The 16,939-nt window shown below is 43.3% G+C and overlaps 1 protein-coding gene across 2 annotated transcripts in view; it reads left to right on the top strand.

Annotated features, from left to right (window-relative positions):
- PAPPA (pappalysin 1) overlaps nt 1–16,939 on the top strand; it is a 161,981-nt gene that overhangs the window by 37,689 nt on the left and 107,353 nt on the right. For both annotated transcript variants that reach the window (XM_015878745.2, XM_015878746.2), the window contains exons 3-4: nt 11,404–11,549; nt 15,705–15,998. In XM_015878745.2, coding sequence (XP_015734231.1) covers nt 11,404–11,549; nt 15,705–15,998 — 440 coding nt within the window. The remainder of the gene's footprint in view (nt 1–11,403; nt 11,550–15,704; nt 15,999–16,939) is intronic.

The following is a 16,939-nucleotide window of genomic DNA, read 5'->3' on the forward strand; positions in this document are numbered from 1 at the left end:
CCTATGGTGCCAAAACAGGCAATTTCTGCGCTCATGTCTGAAGGCCAAATATATGGGTATGATTTCCTCTAGTTTACTGTTACATGCTGGATCAGTATTGTACCTTTCATAATCTGCCAGTCCAATTTTGTAGGGTCTTGGGAAATGTGTCCTCCGGGGAATGCTTACAATCAGTCTTATGTTTGGGACTGACAGTGCCTGCTTTCTGGTGGACGTGTTAGCAGATCCATATGTGAGACAACAAAAACATCCTCCCATCCACCTAATAACCTTGCCTTTTGATGTGTCTGCTGCCCATGCTTATATAAGGGGTTGAAGACCTTCTGTGCTTGGCATATCCTTCAGCTCAAGAAATGCCTGCTTGTAGAAGCACACACGTACAATGGCTTTTCCTTTACCTCATGTCTTTGTGGAGGATGCAGGTCCCGCAGGAGTTTGAACAAAACAAAAACCAATAAAACATTTGCATCTTTTCCTCCCACTGCTTGTCTCTGCCTCAGCAGAGAGAAATGAGAGGCAAGATTTTGATGTCAGGAAGTTAATTATCTTAGCAGTTCCCATTACTGCCACTGCTGCCACGTGTTCCACCTCCAACAGTGGTTTCTTGACAAAGTCATCAACTGTGAAGTCCTATCTCCCACACTTTTCCCTTCTTTCTGTCTTCCTGCTTAACAGGAATAGAACACTTAAAAATAAGGAAAAGAAGAATGTTGGATTTAGGAAATACACTCCGCACAGCCTGTTCTTTCTGCAGCTCTGAACTATTTCCATTGCAGGTGTGTTCGTGTTTCTGCCAGATCACCTGGCAATTTACTGTGGATTCAGGGAACTTCAAAGCTGAATGTTCTTATGTGAAATTTCTCTTTCAGTGATTGACATTTTTCTCTTTCCTTGTAATCTGCTTGTTGTTGGGAGAGAACAAGAGCAATCAGCTTCCACAGATCTCCTAACATTTAGTGGTTCCTTGAATCTGACTTAAAAATTGCATCCAGAACATCACCATTGAAGAGAAAGGCTTTTGGGTATGACACACCAATAACCCTCATATAATAGAAGAGAAAACCAATAGACCCAACTGTTAGTTCTTTATTGAAAGAGACCTCTCTAGAAGTTTGGAAACTTGAGGTTTTTAGTACCAGTGCTTAAGGTTTTCTCAGTATCCCTTGGATTGAGGTCTCCATCACCACTATGTTCTTTGCAGTCGCATTTTGGTGTCTCCTACTCTTTCCTGCATGGGATGGAATGAGAGGAACTCTCACTTGAGTCAGGGTTTCAATTCTTTCTCAGAAAAGAGGAAAATTGGGATTATCCTAACTCCATGCCATTGACGATCTGCCCACTGCATCAGGACCAGCCTTATGCACAGCACTGCCAGAAGGATAAGAAACGAGATTTGCAAGTTCATGAGTTGTAAAAACAAAAACAGAAAAGAAGCGGCATCTCCAAAGAAAAAGCGATGTTTTGCAAGATGCATATTTGGGCTGATTATTTTGGCCCATCATCTCCAGAAGTATCTGTAATAAACTTGCTGGGTCCTTTGTGGTTATATATGGTTTTATTTATTTTTTTGATGATGTCGGCCTGATTCCAAGTTTCTTTTTGTTCCAATAGCAATGTATATCTCACTTTGTGGCACAGGGTTTATGTGCAGGGAGGATTAGTGTCAAAAAGTGAGATGAAAGGAGCAAAGAATTTGATCTTGTTCTTTTTTTACCCTTCGTTTTTTACTGCATGTTAATTAGAGAAGATGCTAATCGAGTAGCTAAATGTCCAGGCCCCTTAAAGTCCCAGCTGCACAACCCTGCAGGGATAAAGCAATGTTTCACCCTTCTGAAGGAGCTGGGACTAATTGCGATCTCATTACGAGAACCCTGAGGCCACAGCACAGCATTCAGCTTCCAAGAAATGACAAATGTCTCCATGATAGGTGGCCCAGCAGGGCTGCTCCAGGCGTGTTCCTTGACTCCTTGCTCTTCCTCACTGCCCATGTGAATGCACAGAGGGCAGGGGTGGGTGCTGCGGAGCTCAGCATGGAGCAGGATCTGTGTATAGGGCAACCCCACGCTTCTGGCGTCCACTAAAGAAAGGGCCCAGTGAGCATCCCAGTGCTTCAGAAGTGCCCAGTCCTGGGCATGACTCCCAAAAGTCACTGTGGCACTGGTTGTGGCAGGCTGTAAAAGGGACTTTGAACTGCGGAGTCACTGGGATGGGGACAAGAGCCACTGGGACAAAGTTGAGTATTAACAGAAGAAATTGTTTGGCAATCTTAATGTACAGATTTGCTATGAGTTACTCCTATAATCAAAGGAAATTCTGTGTCAAAGCTTCAAGTTTCCTCTTGATCTCTAGCTTCCAGTCTGATTAACAGAGGCTCTACCTAACTCTTGACCTGATTCAAGGCAGTGATGACAGGCTGCATTCCTGGTCTCTGGTGCTTTTCATAAAAAATCAAGTTTGTTCTGGTGACGGAAACCAAAATGTCCTTTACTTGAACTATTGTGCAGTGTGCTATGCACGTATCCGTTGGTTGTTCTTGGAAGCTCTTTGGGATGAGAGTTGGTATGTAAATGCCAAATATCATTAGAACGGTGGCTGCTCACTCATTGAAAGCAGAGCCCTGGTTCCACAAGTAAATCTGTTTATGAACTGAATGTGCTACGTCGTCTTCAGAAACAGCCAAGGGATTCAGGAAGGACCGGCTTACTGTAGGGAGCTATGATTTTCCATCTGCCGAGAGCCGGACCTTTAGAATGTTTTGGAGATTGTAAAATATGAGTAAAAGATTGTAAAATGAGATTGTAAAATATGATTGGTGGCCACCAGCAGAAAACTTGAAGGATCAGTAACACAAACCATCGCTTATATAAAAGAAAGATGGTCCATGTTATCAAGGAACGTAGGCTTAGAGGTTGAGTTTCTAATCCCAACTGTCGCACTGAATGATTATGTTCCTTTGAATAAATTATTGCATTTCTATACCTCTGTTTTCTTCTTTGCATGACATGGGAAGTTTTCTTGTCTGCCCGTTTCATGGCTTCCTCAGCCATGGGAGCAGTTCTTGCGGGGAGACCCAATGCGACCGTTCCTGCCCCACTTTAGGACCACTTAAGCCCTCAGATGGGATTTGGAGCAGTGCAGAGGGCTTGTGTCAGGGCTTTGACCAGAGTGGAATTTCTCTCTTATGTTTAGGAAGCATTTTGAGGCCCAGAGGGGAAGCACCGTGGAAGTGCCAAGCAATATAACTGATGGTTAAAATAGCCTCAAGTATATATACCTTCCTATACTGTTTTGAATTCACTGTTATACGTGAATGAGGCTTACTGAAGCCAAAAGGGGTTTTGGAAAAGCGGCAAAGGAAATCTGTTTTAACAACCGGTTCCTGAAAATATCCTTACGCCACTTCTTTCTTTATCGTTTGACTTTTCTCCTTGTTACACTGGTTCAGCTTGTAGAGTCTGGAAAAACATCAGGGTAACCAGGGCAGAGGGAATATCAGATGGAGATGAGGGATGGATAAGAGACAAATTACAGCACATTTCTCATGGGTCATTTGGCTTTAGGCTTGAAAAGGAGAGGGAGAAAAATCCCAAAGTAGTAAAAGAAGGAGAAAGAGGCAATCAAAACAAATAAACCTGCCAGTGTTGCTGATTTCAAAGGCCTGTGAAATGTGCATGTATGCTTCATAACGCTTTGCTATTTTAAAGATACGTTTCTTGAGATGTTCCATGCTTTCATCCTCCTCATTGTCTCAGAAGTTGATTGTACAGTAAGATCACCATTCTCTTTGCCAAGGCTTTCCCTTTGTTTTCTTTTTTTTCTCCCTTCAAGTTGGCTGGCCAGCAGCTCTTTTCCTACTACCGCGGAGCTGGTTTGCTTAATTATTTTTTATGGTTGTTTGAGGAAACGGGTTTTTGTTTCTTTTTTTTGGTTCTTGCTGCACGAGTGAACTCAAATGTTCCTCTGTTCTTGGATGTAAACCTTGCAAAGGAAGAAGGCTCAGTGATCACATATTTACGGCCCGTAGCGCTGCAACTCTGTATAACCCTATAAAAAAGGTTATATAAAGATGGGGTCTCTGGTATAAGCAGTGGGCAGTGCAACCAGGGAGGATGAAAGGCAGAGGGGGGATGAATCATCTGCAGAACATTAACAGCCACCCCAAACTTTTGCCCAGAGCTCAGACAGAACATGTTTGACATTTGAAGAGTTTTTTTGCATCATCTTTTTTCCCTCGTTCTTTTTTTCTGCTCTTTCTTCTCCTGGCCAGAACCAGCAGCAAAAGTGCTGGGGAAAAAATAAAATAAAATAAAAAAATAATAATAAAAAAGAAAAGAAAAAAGAATCTGTTTTCACTGTATTTCTGAATCCGAGCCCAGGTTTGTGAAGGATTTGGCAAGGATTTACAAACCTTTGAGAGAATCCGTGTGGAGATCTGAGGAAACCCGCCTCCCTCTGTAAAAAAGCAAGTCGCGTTGGCCAGAAATTGGGCAAAAATTGGTTGTTTCAACTGAGGTTTCCTTTGAGATTTTGGATTTGAACCTGAAGCTGCTCTTTGAGAATCAAACATTGCTCTGACTGACTCTGGGTTTACTGGAACAAATACATCACCCTCAGAGCTGATATTCAATGTGCAGCCCAGTAAGGAGCTGGCTCCAAGTGTGAGCTCGTGTGACCCAAAACAGAAGAGGACCTGGACCAAAGTACAGAGCAGTCCAGGTTTACTTCAGTCTTTTGTTGTTGTGGTTCAGCTCATTAAGCAAATTTACATTCACAACTACAACATCCAGAAGTTACCTATAGGCAATGGTGTGTAATACAGCTATATTTATTAGTGGTCTCATTGTGAGAAAGGCTGTTGGGGCTGAGCAAGGCTGCAGTGTTAGGTGGTACTGCTGTTAGTGTTGACTTAGGAATTTAGCAGCAATTAATGTCCTTTATGTATGGGTTTGTTTTCCTTGCAGTCCTATGGATTTATAATGCTGAATTTTCCAGTAGGAATAGGCTTATTTCTAGGATTGTCTAGAAGTGCTGTTGGAAAGCCAGCATTTCAAGGCAAATGAAACGAAACGAAACTGATGACTTCACAATTGTAAAAAAATCCCTGCTTTAGACCAAGGAGCTGCTCTCAGTCTCTGATCCAGGATAAAGAAAAGCCAGACCCAAATGAGTCCCATATTTAACATAATAAAACCCTTTATTTTCCCTTTTTTTTTTTTTTTTTTCTTTTCTTTCTTTTTTATTTTTTCCATGGGGTGTGTGGAGCCTGAGTCACCAGCATAATGGTAGAATTAGCTCAGGACATCCTAGGATAGCGAAACACCCAGACTTTTGTACCACCATACGCCCACACTTTTCATAGTATCATAGAATCATGGAATGGCCTGGGTTGAAAAGGACCACAGTGATGTCATGGTTTTGTTTCAACATCTAGTTTCAAGCCCCCTGCTATGTGCAGGGTTGACAACCACCCATGGACTTTTCTATTGTCCTATGTGTTGCTTAGGGATGGACTTCACTGTGGGACACCTAGCCCAGCATTAACCAGCCAACATGGATGCATTACCAGTGTCACTAGAGTGATACGGGGTTCAGAACCAGCTACTGAAGTTACCCAAGAAGTTGGGTCTATTTGAGCACTTATGCTGAGAGTCTTTTCTTGGATTCTAAACATTATTTTTTTTCTTTTCCATAAACACCCTCTTTCTTGTAATGGGAGATCAGACTTGGGGGCTGTAGAGGATGTTTTGCTGAAGTAGATAAACCGAAATTCTTTCAAAGCTGCCAAGTCTACATGTGCTGACAGTGCTTGCAATTTATGCTTGTGGACATGACCTGGTGGCTGCCTGGCTTGGACGCGGTCAGAGCTGCAGTTAGACACTTGGATGTCAGTGCGGATACAGGCAGTGATCTGGATCTAAACTGGGACCAAAAACCTTTCACTTGTAATGTTCTGGCTCTACTCTATTTCAGGCTCTTTCCCAATCACTGAAAGATTTATACCTTTATCAATAAATTATCATGACTTTTACTACACTTACACCAGTGTCTTAAATTAACACTAAACTAAATGTAGATGAGGCACACTTCCTGCTCCTCATGATTTATGGCAGTCCGTCTGAAATGAGGAGTAAAATTAAATTTGCCAACAAAGGCAGATCTTTAACATGAGGTCAGACAAAAATTTTATTGCAAGTCGACTGCTAAGGAGGGTTTGTAGCTGTCCTTTTTTGTTCAGGTTTTTGATAGACCTGGGGCACTTTTGACAAAGAAGAAGAAAAACCAGTAGGAACGTTTGGAGGTCTGAAAGCTCTGCTGTGTATTTTATGTCAGGATAAAGTTGAATGTAGCAGTTATAAAGCACTGATAATCTCTCGGCTTGAGTACTGTGTCTACCTTTAATGACAGCTTTTAGGAAAGATACAGAATGTAGATAGGGGCATCAGAAATGACCAGAAGCCTTCTAAATATGACCAGCAGGGACAGACTGAAGAAATAAGGTAACTTCAACCCCCAAATGAGATAATTTGCAGGGGATATTGTAAGCTTTGAAATAGGTAACAGATTAGTTAAAGCAGAAGGAAATCATCTAACCTCCCTGTCTGTGGGGAATGGCACAAGCGGTCATCACTTCTATTGCAGCAAAAAAGCATTCAGGAAGATCTTATGAAAAGCTTCCTGACAGTAAAGGAATCAAAACATGGAATTCTGGCTGCTGAGGCAATTGCAGAGCCTTTCAGCATGGTGAAGCCGTGCATTTGCCATTAGCTTCAGGAAGAGCATCATTTGTCTCAAAACTATACTTGCTGCTCACTGCAGGTGCTTAAAAATCTCTAGGTGCACCCTAACACCTTGGCTCATCAATGCTGAGTGGGTGAGATGGGTTTTCTCTGTGCCTCCTAAATTGTATGCTATGGTTCAGGCTGGGCTGCCAAACGGCTGCACCAAATGAAAGCACAGACAAGTGGTCTTGGGAAAGAGAGTGATGGATCCACCAGATCCGTGTGGATCCACCAGATTTACTCTTCCCTGCTGTATGCTGAACCCATTTGGTAAGGGACAGGGCACTGTGTCACAAGGCAAAAAGGGAGACATTTGAGGCTGACTTCCCAAGACAATGCTGGTTTGCTTTTTTGTTTTGTTTTGTTTTGTTTGTTTGTTTTTGTTTTAGATGGTGAAATTCAGTGCCTTTCATTCCTAACCAACCCATCAGACAGTTGGAGACTGTACTCCACAGTGAGCAGATAGCTAAGTTCCTACTCTTTGTTTGTGTGGGGTCTTGCAAATAATACCCTAAGTGCCCTGTTTGTTTTCTTGCTGCAAAGTGACATTTATCTTTGAAGAGGAAAAAAAAAGCAAAACAGAAAACAAAACAAAGACAAATAGTGAATAACTCAGAGCAAACAGTAGAAAACATTTCCTAACAATGAGGGCTGGAGGACTCTGTCTGCCATGCAAAAACAACCACAAGAGCAAGAGCTGCACCTTGGCTGTGTTAAGGAAATGTGGGCTGCTCTCTGCCTCTGCACCAAGAGGAAAACAGAGCAGGACGTAGAGCTTCCAACCCTCTTACAAAACTAGATTTAATATGATTGGATCTGATACCCGATACGGCCAAGTGCAAGGAGCCCTTGTCAGCTGTGTATGTAATTAAGAGCAGGGGTCTGAGGCTGGCAGTGGAGCTGAGGACCCGCAGTAGGCAGCTCTGCATGGCAGCCCTTTGGCCAAATGGGCTCTGGGGTGGGGGTCCAAACGGAGCCCAAGTAGAGAGAAAATGGGCTTGGCAGATGAAGCAGGCGTGGGGCTAATGGCTCTGTGACGGATGGGGCAGACTGCAGAGCGCTGAAGACCCATTAGACTGAAACTGGAGCACTGGAAAGGATGCATCTCACTGATTGAGGTCTGGGCTTACTGGGTAAGAACAAGCTACTGTACAGCACAGTTTTCAGAGTGGATGAAAAAAAAACCAAACCAGAGATTTGTGTTGGACAGATAATTCAGAGAAAAGACCTGGGTGGGAACGTGCTTGTTGTCTGATAGGATTCGGTGTCTTAAATGGCCTGGAGCAGACCATAGAGTTTCTATGTCTAAAACAGATTCCAGGAAAGGAGACTTTTTATGATGCACTAATAGGCTCATTAGGATTTCTTGAGCTAGGCATGCACACGGCATCGTATGTTTTTTCCATTACAGGAATTACACGTGTTTTGTTGTGCTTTGGGTTTTGTTTTGTTTTCCACCTAGACTTGCCCTGACAGTTCCCCCCCATTCAGGTTTATATTGGAGGTACCATCTCGAGCCAATGAATTTGATGAAATATGTTGCTGGCACTCACAGAGAGATGCATAAAGGAAATATTCTAATGACAGTTAGAAAAGCTTTGATCCCCTTCCAAGACTGCACTCATGTCTTTGAAATGCAAGTTTGGCAGTTCTGGAAAGGCTGGGCTCTTTGGCTCTCTTTGGCACAAGCCCATGTGACAGACATTATGTCCTCTATCAGGGGACCCACATAACCTTGAGAAGTGTAAGCAGCGCTCACACATTGCGTTGGGTCAGATAGTCTGGGCTGATAACAAAGCAGCCACAGCAGCAGGGGGGAGTCAGCCCGGTCCAACACAATAACTGAAAGCTGTTTTGACCTGGTAACTGTTGGGTCTGCTGCCTGCGGCTGAGAAGTTGGACATGAACTGCAAAAGTAGTTAATTTATGCCTCCTTGAGTGTAGGAATGTGGTGATGATGGATAGGGATGGGAGGTTATTAGAAACATGGGGAGGAAGGAGAAGATGGAATTCCAGCTCATGTTTTTATCTCTTACACACACACACGTTCCTTTGCATACATACCCTTGGCTGGCTTACACGTGTGCACAGTCCAAAGCCTTGCTTCCACTCACACCTCCATTCATGCACGCACATGCAGGCACATGTTCACACGCTTGCAAGGGATTTGCCTGAGCTAAATGCTTTAGCATGTTTACGTGCTGGGGGTTGCAGGGTGCTGTTACGACGGGGATTGCATTTAGTTCCTCCCAAGCATGGGCTGTTTACACTTCCTTACTTTTGTTCAGCACCTTTGCTAAAAATCCTCTTAGCATTCCACTCTTACCCCCTGGTATATGTCCTGCTCCTCTGCAGCCTTTCATTGGCTCACAGAGAAGCTGCGGACAGAGAAATACTATAAAGATAAGTCTGACTGACTTATTACAGCGGATTTACGTAGGGCATGAATTCAGGCTCAGTGATGCACTGACATCACCGGCCAATTAGTTAAATGCTGTCTGCAGTAATAATCCATATACAGAACAGCCCTAGATGGTGAAGCACATAGCCTGCATGCACCTAACTGAGAGCGTGATTGTGGCCATGCGTCGAGGATATAGATGGGGAATGGATTGTGTAAACAGCAAGAAAAAGGCAGCTGAGAATAAAGAACTATCAGTTTAAATAATTTGAGGCCATTAGAGAAGAATGAGAATAAAGCTGGTAATCTCAGGAGGGGAGTTTGACTATAGTAACTGCTACAGGGATTTGCACAGGCAATAAAGCGACTGCATCCAGAGTCAACAACTGCAGCCTCAAATACGTACAGTGGGCCCTTCCTTCCCACAGTGATACAAAACACAAACATTTTTCTGCTCAGGGGTGTGCAGTGCTTCTGTTCCTGTCCTTTACTCCCTTGCCCAGAGTATCACATCACTCCCACATTCTCCCTTACACTTTTACTCGCTGCCTTTTACTGATGCTATTGGATGTGCAGACATTGTCCCCTCCAAACACACACATCTCCCATCACGTTTTCCCACTAATACATTATCATTTGGAAATGCTCACTCGCTCTCCTATGTGATTTCAGGCTTAGTGCTTGCGGACACATTTTACTGTGAGCCCATGTTTGGAAAAGATGTTTTCAAAAGCACAAGTAAGATCCTGGAAATAGATTAAGCACAAGCCCAGATCGCTGTGCGGATACATGCAGAACAAGCTTGAGGAGCTAAGGGAATGATCTGTGTATTTTAGGAAGATGTGTTGGGAACAGTGGAGAGATGAGGAATGTGTAAAGGGTCACAGTGCTGACCTGTCCTTCAGGATGTCATCCACATTGATTGGAAGATAAACACTGTATGGAATGGAAACATACCCTTCCATCGGTGTCCCCAAAGAGTACGTCTTCCTCCATGAGTCAGTGAGGGCCTGGGGACACCCAGCCATGAGCTATTTTGGAGGCAATGACTTCAGCAAGTGGCAGGGGAAGCTATTGTGGAAATAAGAATGTGTTTTCCATTGGGGAGTCCTCCAGGGAAGGACAGAAAGATCCTGGTGCTGAGCCAGCTCCCCTGGTTGTTTTCTTTTCATCCCTCTGGGAACAAAAGCCTTGTAAGATATGCAAGGAACCCTTACTGAATGGGAGTGTGTTTGGTTTGTGAAGCTATGTGAATCTATACATACCACAGACGTATGGAAATGGGATTTAAGCAAGAAGGAACACAATGCTGGAGACCATGACGGTGTCCTTCCTAACAAGCTGGTCAGCCATGTTTGACTCCCCTTCCAATATTTCCACCTGTCAGGTGGGGACAGCAGAACTCACATGTTTAAGGTCTTGTGGCAGTGTGAGCTGGAGACAGGGAACAAGATTTACTCTTGTTTCAGCTCTGCTCTGAGTTAGAGCGTAACAGTGCCACTGGCACCAGCGTGGCACCATGGGATGCACTTGGACCAGCAGTTCCTCCTGTGTTCTGGTATCAACAAAATCTATTTATAACCAAGTGATTGCTTGGTTCTCATTATTATTTGGTAAGCTCTGAATACAGCAGATCTAACTTTGTTTTCTTTATTTCCTTCTACTTGTTACAGCTTTCCTTTCTGGAAATAGCAATTCCTAACCAACCATCCCATGTCAGGGCTGGGCTGAGTGCAGCTCAGCAGGAATAATGCCACTGGTGTTACAGGAGTAATGCTGGGAGCTGGTGCCAGGCTGAAGGCATGGAGCTTGTTGTTGTGGGGGAGAATAGCAGTTTAAAACACCAAATAGCTTAGAGAAAATGTGCGAGGTAACTGCTGATATAGGAAGATTTACTGGCCACAGCACATGGTTAATTACATTCATAATAAAAAGATTCCTATACTTATCTTGGGAATATAGACAGCTTTATGTATTTACCTTGGGTTTTGTGGCCATAGTTAAGAAATGGCTGGAAGTCCTCAGATGAGATTCACTGCATGAATGTGAAGTAATTGAAATTTGGGAGTGAGTTATTAAAGTATTTCAGGTGAGTGATATGCAGGATATTATAAGATCTTTGCCTGGATTGCAGTGTTTCTTCAATACTTTGTTGCTTTCTGTGCCATCTTTAGGATATATATATCTTTTCCTTTTATTTATTTATTATTTATTTTTTTCCAGAGCATACTTAGATGTCAATGAACTGAAGAACATACTCAAACTGGATGGATCCACACACCTCAACATCTTCTTTGCCAACTCCTCCGAGGAAGAGCTGGCTGGAGTGGCAACTTGGCCCTGGGACAAGGAGGCCTTGATGCATCTAGGTGAGTGATAAAGATGTTTCTTCTTTGTAAAGCATTCTTTTGAGGCGCTAAGAAGGCAAGACAAATATGCACTAAGCTCTGGTCTGATTTCTTATCATTCCTCTAATATATAGTCAGGGGAAAAAAAGTATTTCACGATTCCCAGATACTGGCTCACAACCAGGAAAATATTAGGTTATAAACCCAAAGCATATTATGGTATTTGTAGATGATGTCAATCTGAAAGTATTTCACCTTTTAAGTGAAGCTACTTTACAGGGCATTTGCTCCATGAGAGCACTTTGCAAAGAGGGCTGGGGGAGATAGGTGAGGGAATGCTAGACAGACGTGAATTTTTAACCTTAACCTGTTACGTTATAATCCTTAGTTTGTTTCTAAGTAAGCATCCCATTAATTTTCCTCACAGATGACATTTTGTTGCTATTTTTTTTTCCCCCACCATCATGCAAAAGACAAACTGCCCAGAGATTGTATTTCTAATGCTTGTTTGAGTGGAACAGGGAAGAGTTTGCTGCCCTGCAGATGGGTCTGCACACTTCATAGCAGATACTTCGTCCAGCCTGACTGGGCTCCCCTAAGCAGATGTAGCCCAGCTTCAGCCATGTTCATACAGCCTTTATGAAAGGCTGTTTCAGACATTTTTTGTTTCATAATCCAAGTCTGCAATGAGCAAAACAAAGATGGGCAAACATAAAGCCCAGAAAAAGACAGCAAATATGGTTTTTATTACTGTGAAGCATACTAAACATACATCCTATAGCCATAAGAGCTGAACTACAACTTCACTATGCTCAGAACTGCGTTACTTCAGACACTGGTGTTAACAGTTCTCTATAGTGACCCATCTCTGTGACTGAGAGGGACCATGCTCAGACCAAGCTGGCTGTCCTATTGCAATTACCAGTGTTTCATTGTGACATCCAGCTCTGCAGCTGCTTTGGAAGAAGCGTGAGCAAGCTCCTCTCTGCAGGAACCAGCACTGACACACATCCAGTCGTCACCTCCTTCTGAGAAAGGCTGGAAGTGAAGCCACTTCCACTGACTTGCTTCCATTCCTATCTCTATGGGCTCTGTCTGGGAGCACCCAGAACAGAAGGAGCTGGGAATGCCTGCTGGTGAGCCTTCCCCATGGCTACATCTTTTGGCAAAAACAAAGAAATGTGTTAACCCCAGGCTCCTCTGTTCCCCACGCTGCTGAGATTTCTCTTTTCGCAGTACTACAGCTTCATACTGATGAAAGCCCACAGCATTTCTGGTTGGTGTTAGGAAACACCACCCCTAATGTTACTGCTGGAGTGAAATAAGGCTGGCGTAGATCTGCCCCTAAATGAGTATTTTCATAGTTTCCCTTGGTGTTGCCATGGGAGGAAGCAGAGAACAAGGAAAGAGCTCCAGAGAACAGAGAAGAACCTTCTGCAAGAGGGCTGGGGCTTGCCCAAAGCCCTGATGGGTTCCTCTGTCACTTCGTTAAGTTAATTGCTAACATCATGCCTGAGCGAAACAATTTAAATGCAGCTCCTACAGTGTATTGGCAGAATCCATTGATGAAAAAAAAGAGATCTTACAAAAAAAAAAAAGAAGAAGATGGAAGAAAGGAAGACATTGCCAAGAGCTTCAAGTTAACTTGCAGTGGAAAAAAAGTAAAAATAAATAAATAATGGCCATAATTTCCTGTCATAACAGCCCTCCCAGACCTGTGCTTGGTCTGTAAGAATTCATCTTTAATCTTTTTTACTCTCTTCTATAAATCCAATATGTACTTAATAAAAAAATATGAAATATGTCCTGTGGTGCAGATCTAAAGGCTGGGATAGAGATTGTCTGGGTGCAGGAGTTTATCTTTTCTGTAAAACTGCAATTGATTTAGATTCTTGACAGCTGTGAAAAATATAAATTTTCAACAAAGGCAAAAATAAAATCTCCCTCTCCAGCTGCCTCAGGGCTGCCCAGTGCCAGAACCATTTGGCCAGCCTCTGTTATGAAGGCTGGGGAATTTCACCAGTACTCCCACCATTTGAAAACAAACTCTGGAAGTACCTTGGAGAAAGAGAACAACCAAACAACGTGCCAAGATTCCTTCCGAGTGTGAATGGATCCATCTGAGTGGAACCCAAGCACTGGAGGGATCGGAATATGTGTCATATGAAGGGGGAGAGAATGATGCCAGGAGCATGGTGATGGCAGTAGCTGCGTACTTATGGCTTTCTGTAAACCAGGCTTGTGGAGGACTAGTGTATCAGCTCAGGGTTGTGGAGAGGATGTGCAGGGTCTGAGTGTGCCATGATGGGCATGATGTTGCAGTATGACATTATATTCTCTCTTTAGTGTTTATATTTAAACTTGCTGTTAAGTTATTAGTGCTAAATAAATACTTATACGTGCACTAGTGACTCCACTGTGTGCATACATTCACATACACCAATGCACAAAAAAGTCTGTTTTCTCCCACTGTCTGTGCATTTATCTTTGCAAGACATACAAAGTGGTTCTCCTTCTCTTCACCACTAAAGCTGGAGCACTGCATTGGGTCTGAGCACTGTCTTTGGAGGAAAATGTGAGACAACTGGGTAAACCAAGGAAGAATGGTCAGGGAGGTCTAGAAGAAGAATTGAGCTGCATGAGGATGTTGAATGGATTATGGCTATTCAGACTAAAGGAAAAAAGGAAAAAAGCCTGAAGTTGGGATGATGACAATCTCATAAAAGCTGATGAAAGGAGAGGAGAATCTTCTGTGTTTTGAGTCTCTGTGAGGCCAAAAAATCAGTTCAGATTAGATGTGAATTAAATTCATGCAGCCATGAGGACGATGACTGCTGGAGTTGATTACCGGGGTGGTCACACCATTGGAGGTTGTAAGGGGACATCAGTCATATAGGTGTGAGGGATGGTATAGATGTAATTGGTCCCATGTTGTTCTTGGAACTTGATTAGGTGACTTCTTGAGATATTCTCAGTCTTATTTCCCTGTAATTCCATGCTTGTTACAACAAAAGTCTCCAGGCACATGAGAATGAACAGTCTACGCTGCATCAGAAACTGGTGACCTCATCTTCCCTGTGCTGCAGTCACTGATAAAACTCCTCCTGCTTAAATCTTTTCTCTCCCCGTTGTCACTGAATTATTAGCGTACCATATCCAAGATTTATTTTTCCACTATTACTTTTACAAAGCAGACTCCTGTTCTCATGGTAGGTAATATATACAAAGAGTTTTAAATAAAAGGCTTGGAAAAGTTGAGGTCAACAAGCTAAATAAAGAAAATACGATGCGTATTGTAAATCCTAAAGTACATGTAGCTGGGCTAAAAATATCATGCTTATGATTAATTCAATAAATTGTCAAACCTCACAAATTTACTATTTGCTCATCTACCCATCCCATAATTCACACAACAAAAAATCACCACTGCTTCTCTTTGCAAATGTTTAACAGCCGAGCGGTTCGTTCAGAATTATCACGTTCTGGGATTTGATATTCTTTTGACACATTGGACTTATGCATATTCATTAGTGGACTGTGCAGCTCAGACCAAACGAGGCTCATCTGAGTATATGAGCAGTGTATTTCTCACTGTTACTTCAAAACTGTCCACGGGATCAGAGCACACCCCACAAATCCCTCTCTCTTTCCAGCACTGAACGCATTCCATTTCCTTCACCCAGGTATTAGTTTGCAAATATCAGCTCAACCCGCTGCAATTATTAGTGTGTTCAGCTGTGTTATATTTTTACCCTGTGGAATAACGTATCAAGGGCTCCAGGTATGTTTTGTTTGACTCCTGGTGACATTGCTTACGCTTGTCTGGGCAAAATCATTCTGTCTAAGCACATGAAATGATGTGAAATTGCACAGTATGAAATAATTCCATGTAGGATTTTTTTTGTGTGAGTTAAAAACACACAAACCAAATAGAGCATATTCAGTGGAATGACCAGTTGTTGCTGTGACATTGGGTTTGTGGGACTGTGTGCTGTGATCCTCATCCTTAGGAGTCCCATGTTATGGTGAGATTAGACCCTGCTGTGCATGTGATGTGCCCAATCGTGCAAAGACAGTCTGTGTTATGGAGGATCCAATGAACAGCTGCTGGATCTTTCTCTTGCTGTTCTGAGGAAGACAGACAAGTGTAGAAGCTCTTTTCTTTCCCCATTACAGGTGGCATTGTGCTGAATCCTTCCTTCTATGGCATTCCTGGCCACACGCACACAATGATCCATGAAATTGGGCATAGCCTGGGGCTCTACCACGTCTTCCGGGGGATCTCAGAGATCCTGTCCTGCAGCGATCCATGCATGGAAACAGAGCCCTCCTTCGAGACCGGGGACCTCTGCAGAGACACCAACCCTGCTCCTAAGCACAAGCTGTGCGGGGATCCTGGACCTGGCAACGATACGTGTGGCTTTCACAGTTTCTTAAACACACCGTTCAGTAACTTCATGAGCTATGCAGGTACCTGGGCTTCCTTGGTTTGCTGCTGGGCTCTGTGGTTGGGTGGGAGTAGAGAGCAGCAATATTATCTCTGATTTCTGCAGTGCATCTCATGTGGGGCATTATGCTGGCATGTGTCATGTCTAGGTTTAGATCTGGCAGGTCTAGGGCCAGTCTTGATTGAGACTGAGTTTGATGGCCTCAGGAATTCCTTTCCCAAACCGTCCATAGTTTCACATGGTGACTGGTTAGGTCATCATGTGTGTGTGGGGGGGGGAAGAAATGAGTCAAACATTAAGAAAACACCACCTAAAAGCTCTTCAGCAAATTTGACACACTATTTGACTGAGAGCTGGATGTCTGGTCTAAGAATTCTTCTCTGGAAAGCTCAAGCTCAGAGATTGTTTACACTCTTTCTGGGAGATAGCAAATGTCAGATGAATATTGACACCACCAGAGCTGTGGGATGTACCTGTAATAGGCGTCTGATGAGACACTGCTCACACCTTTGTGCAGCGGTTCAGATATCATGTTTGTTGTTTGATTTAGACTCTCTGCCATCAGCAGCACCTGGATCAGGAGTGCTCCTGTGGTCAGGGGCACTCAGCATATTGTGCTGCTTTGTGCTGGGAGTGATGCTCCTTGCTCCACTCCTGGAAGTTCAAGGGGAGCTGAAAGATGCTCTGTTGTTTCTCAGAAGGAGCAGAGGATGCCTGGGGTTGTATTTTCTTATTTCAGGCCTTGGGGTCTAGCAGTGCTGAAGGTCTGTGGCACCAAGTTAGCAGTATCCACAACACTTCAAAGGTGACCAATACAAGCAGAGACACTGAAGGGCACCTTAACAGTATGGGCAGAAACACAGATTGCCCACTCGAAAGGTCATAAGAGTGCTTATTCTGTAATAAAACTGTAGGAAAGCAAAATGTTTAATGTCATCTGGGGCACGGATTGAAATGATTTAT

The sequence above is a fragment of the Coturnix japonica genome, chromosome 17 (genome assembly GCF_001577835.2).
Source record: "Coturnix japonica isolate 7356 chromosome 17, Coturnix japonica 2.1, whole genome shotgun sequence".
NCBI lineage: Eukaryota > Metazoa > Chordata > Aves > Galliformes > Phasianidae > Coturnix > Coturnix japonica.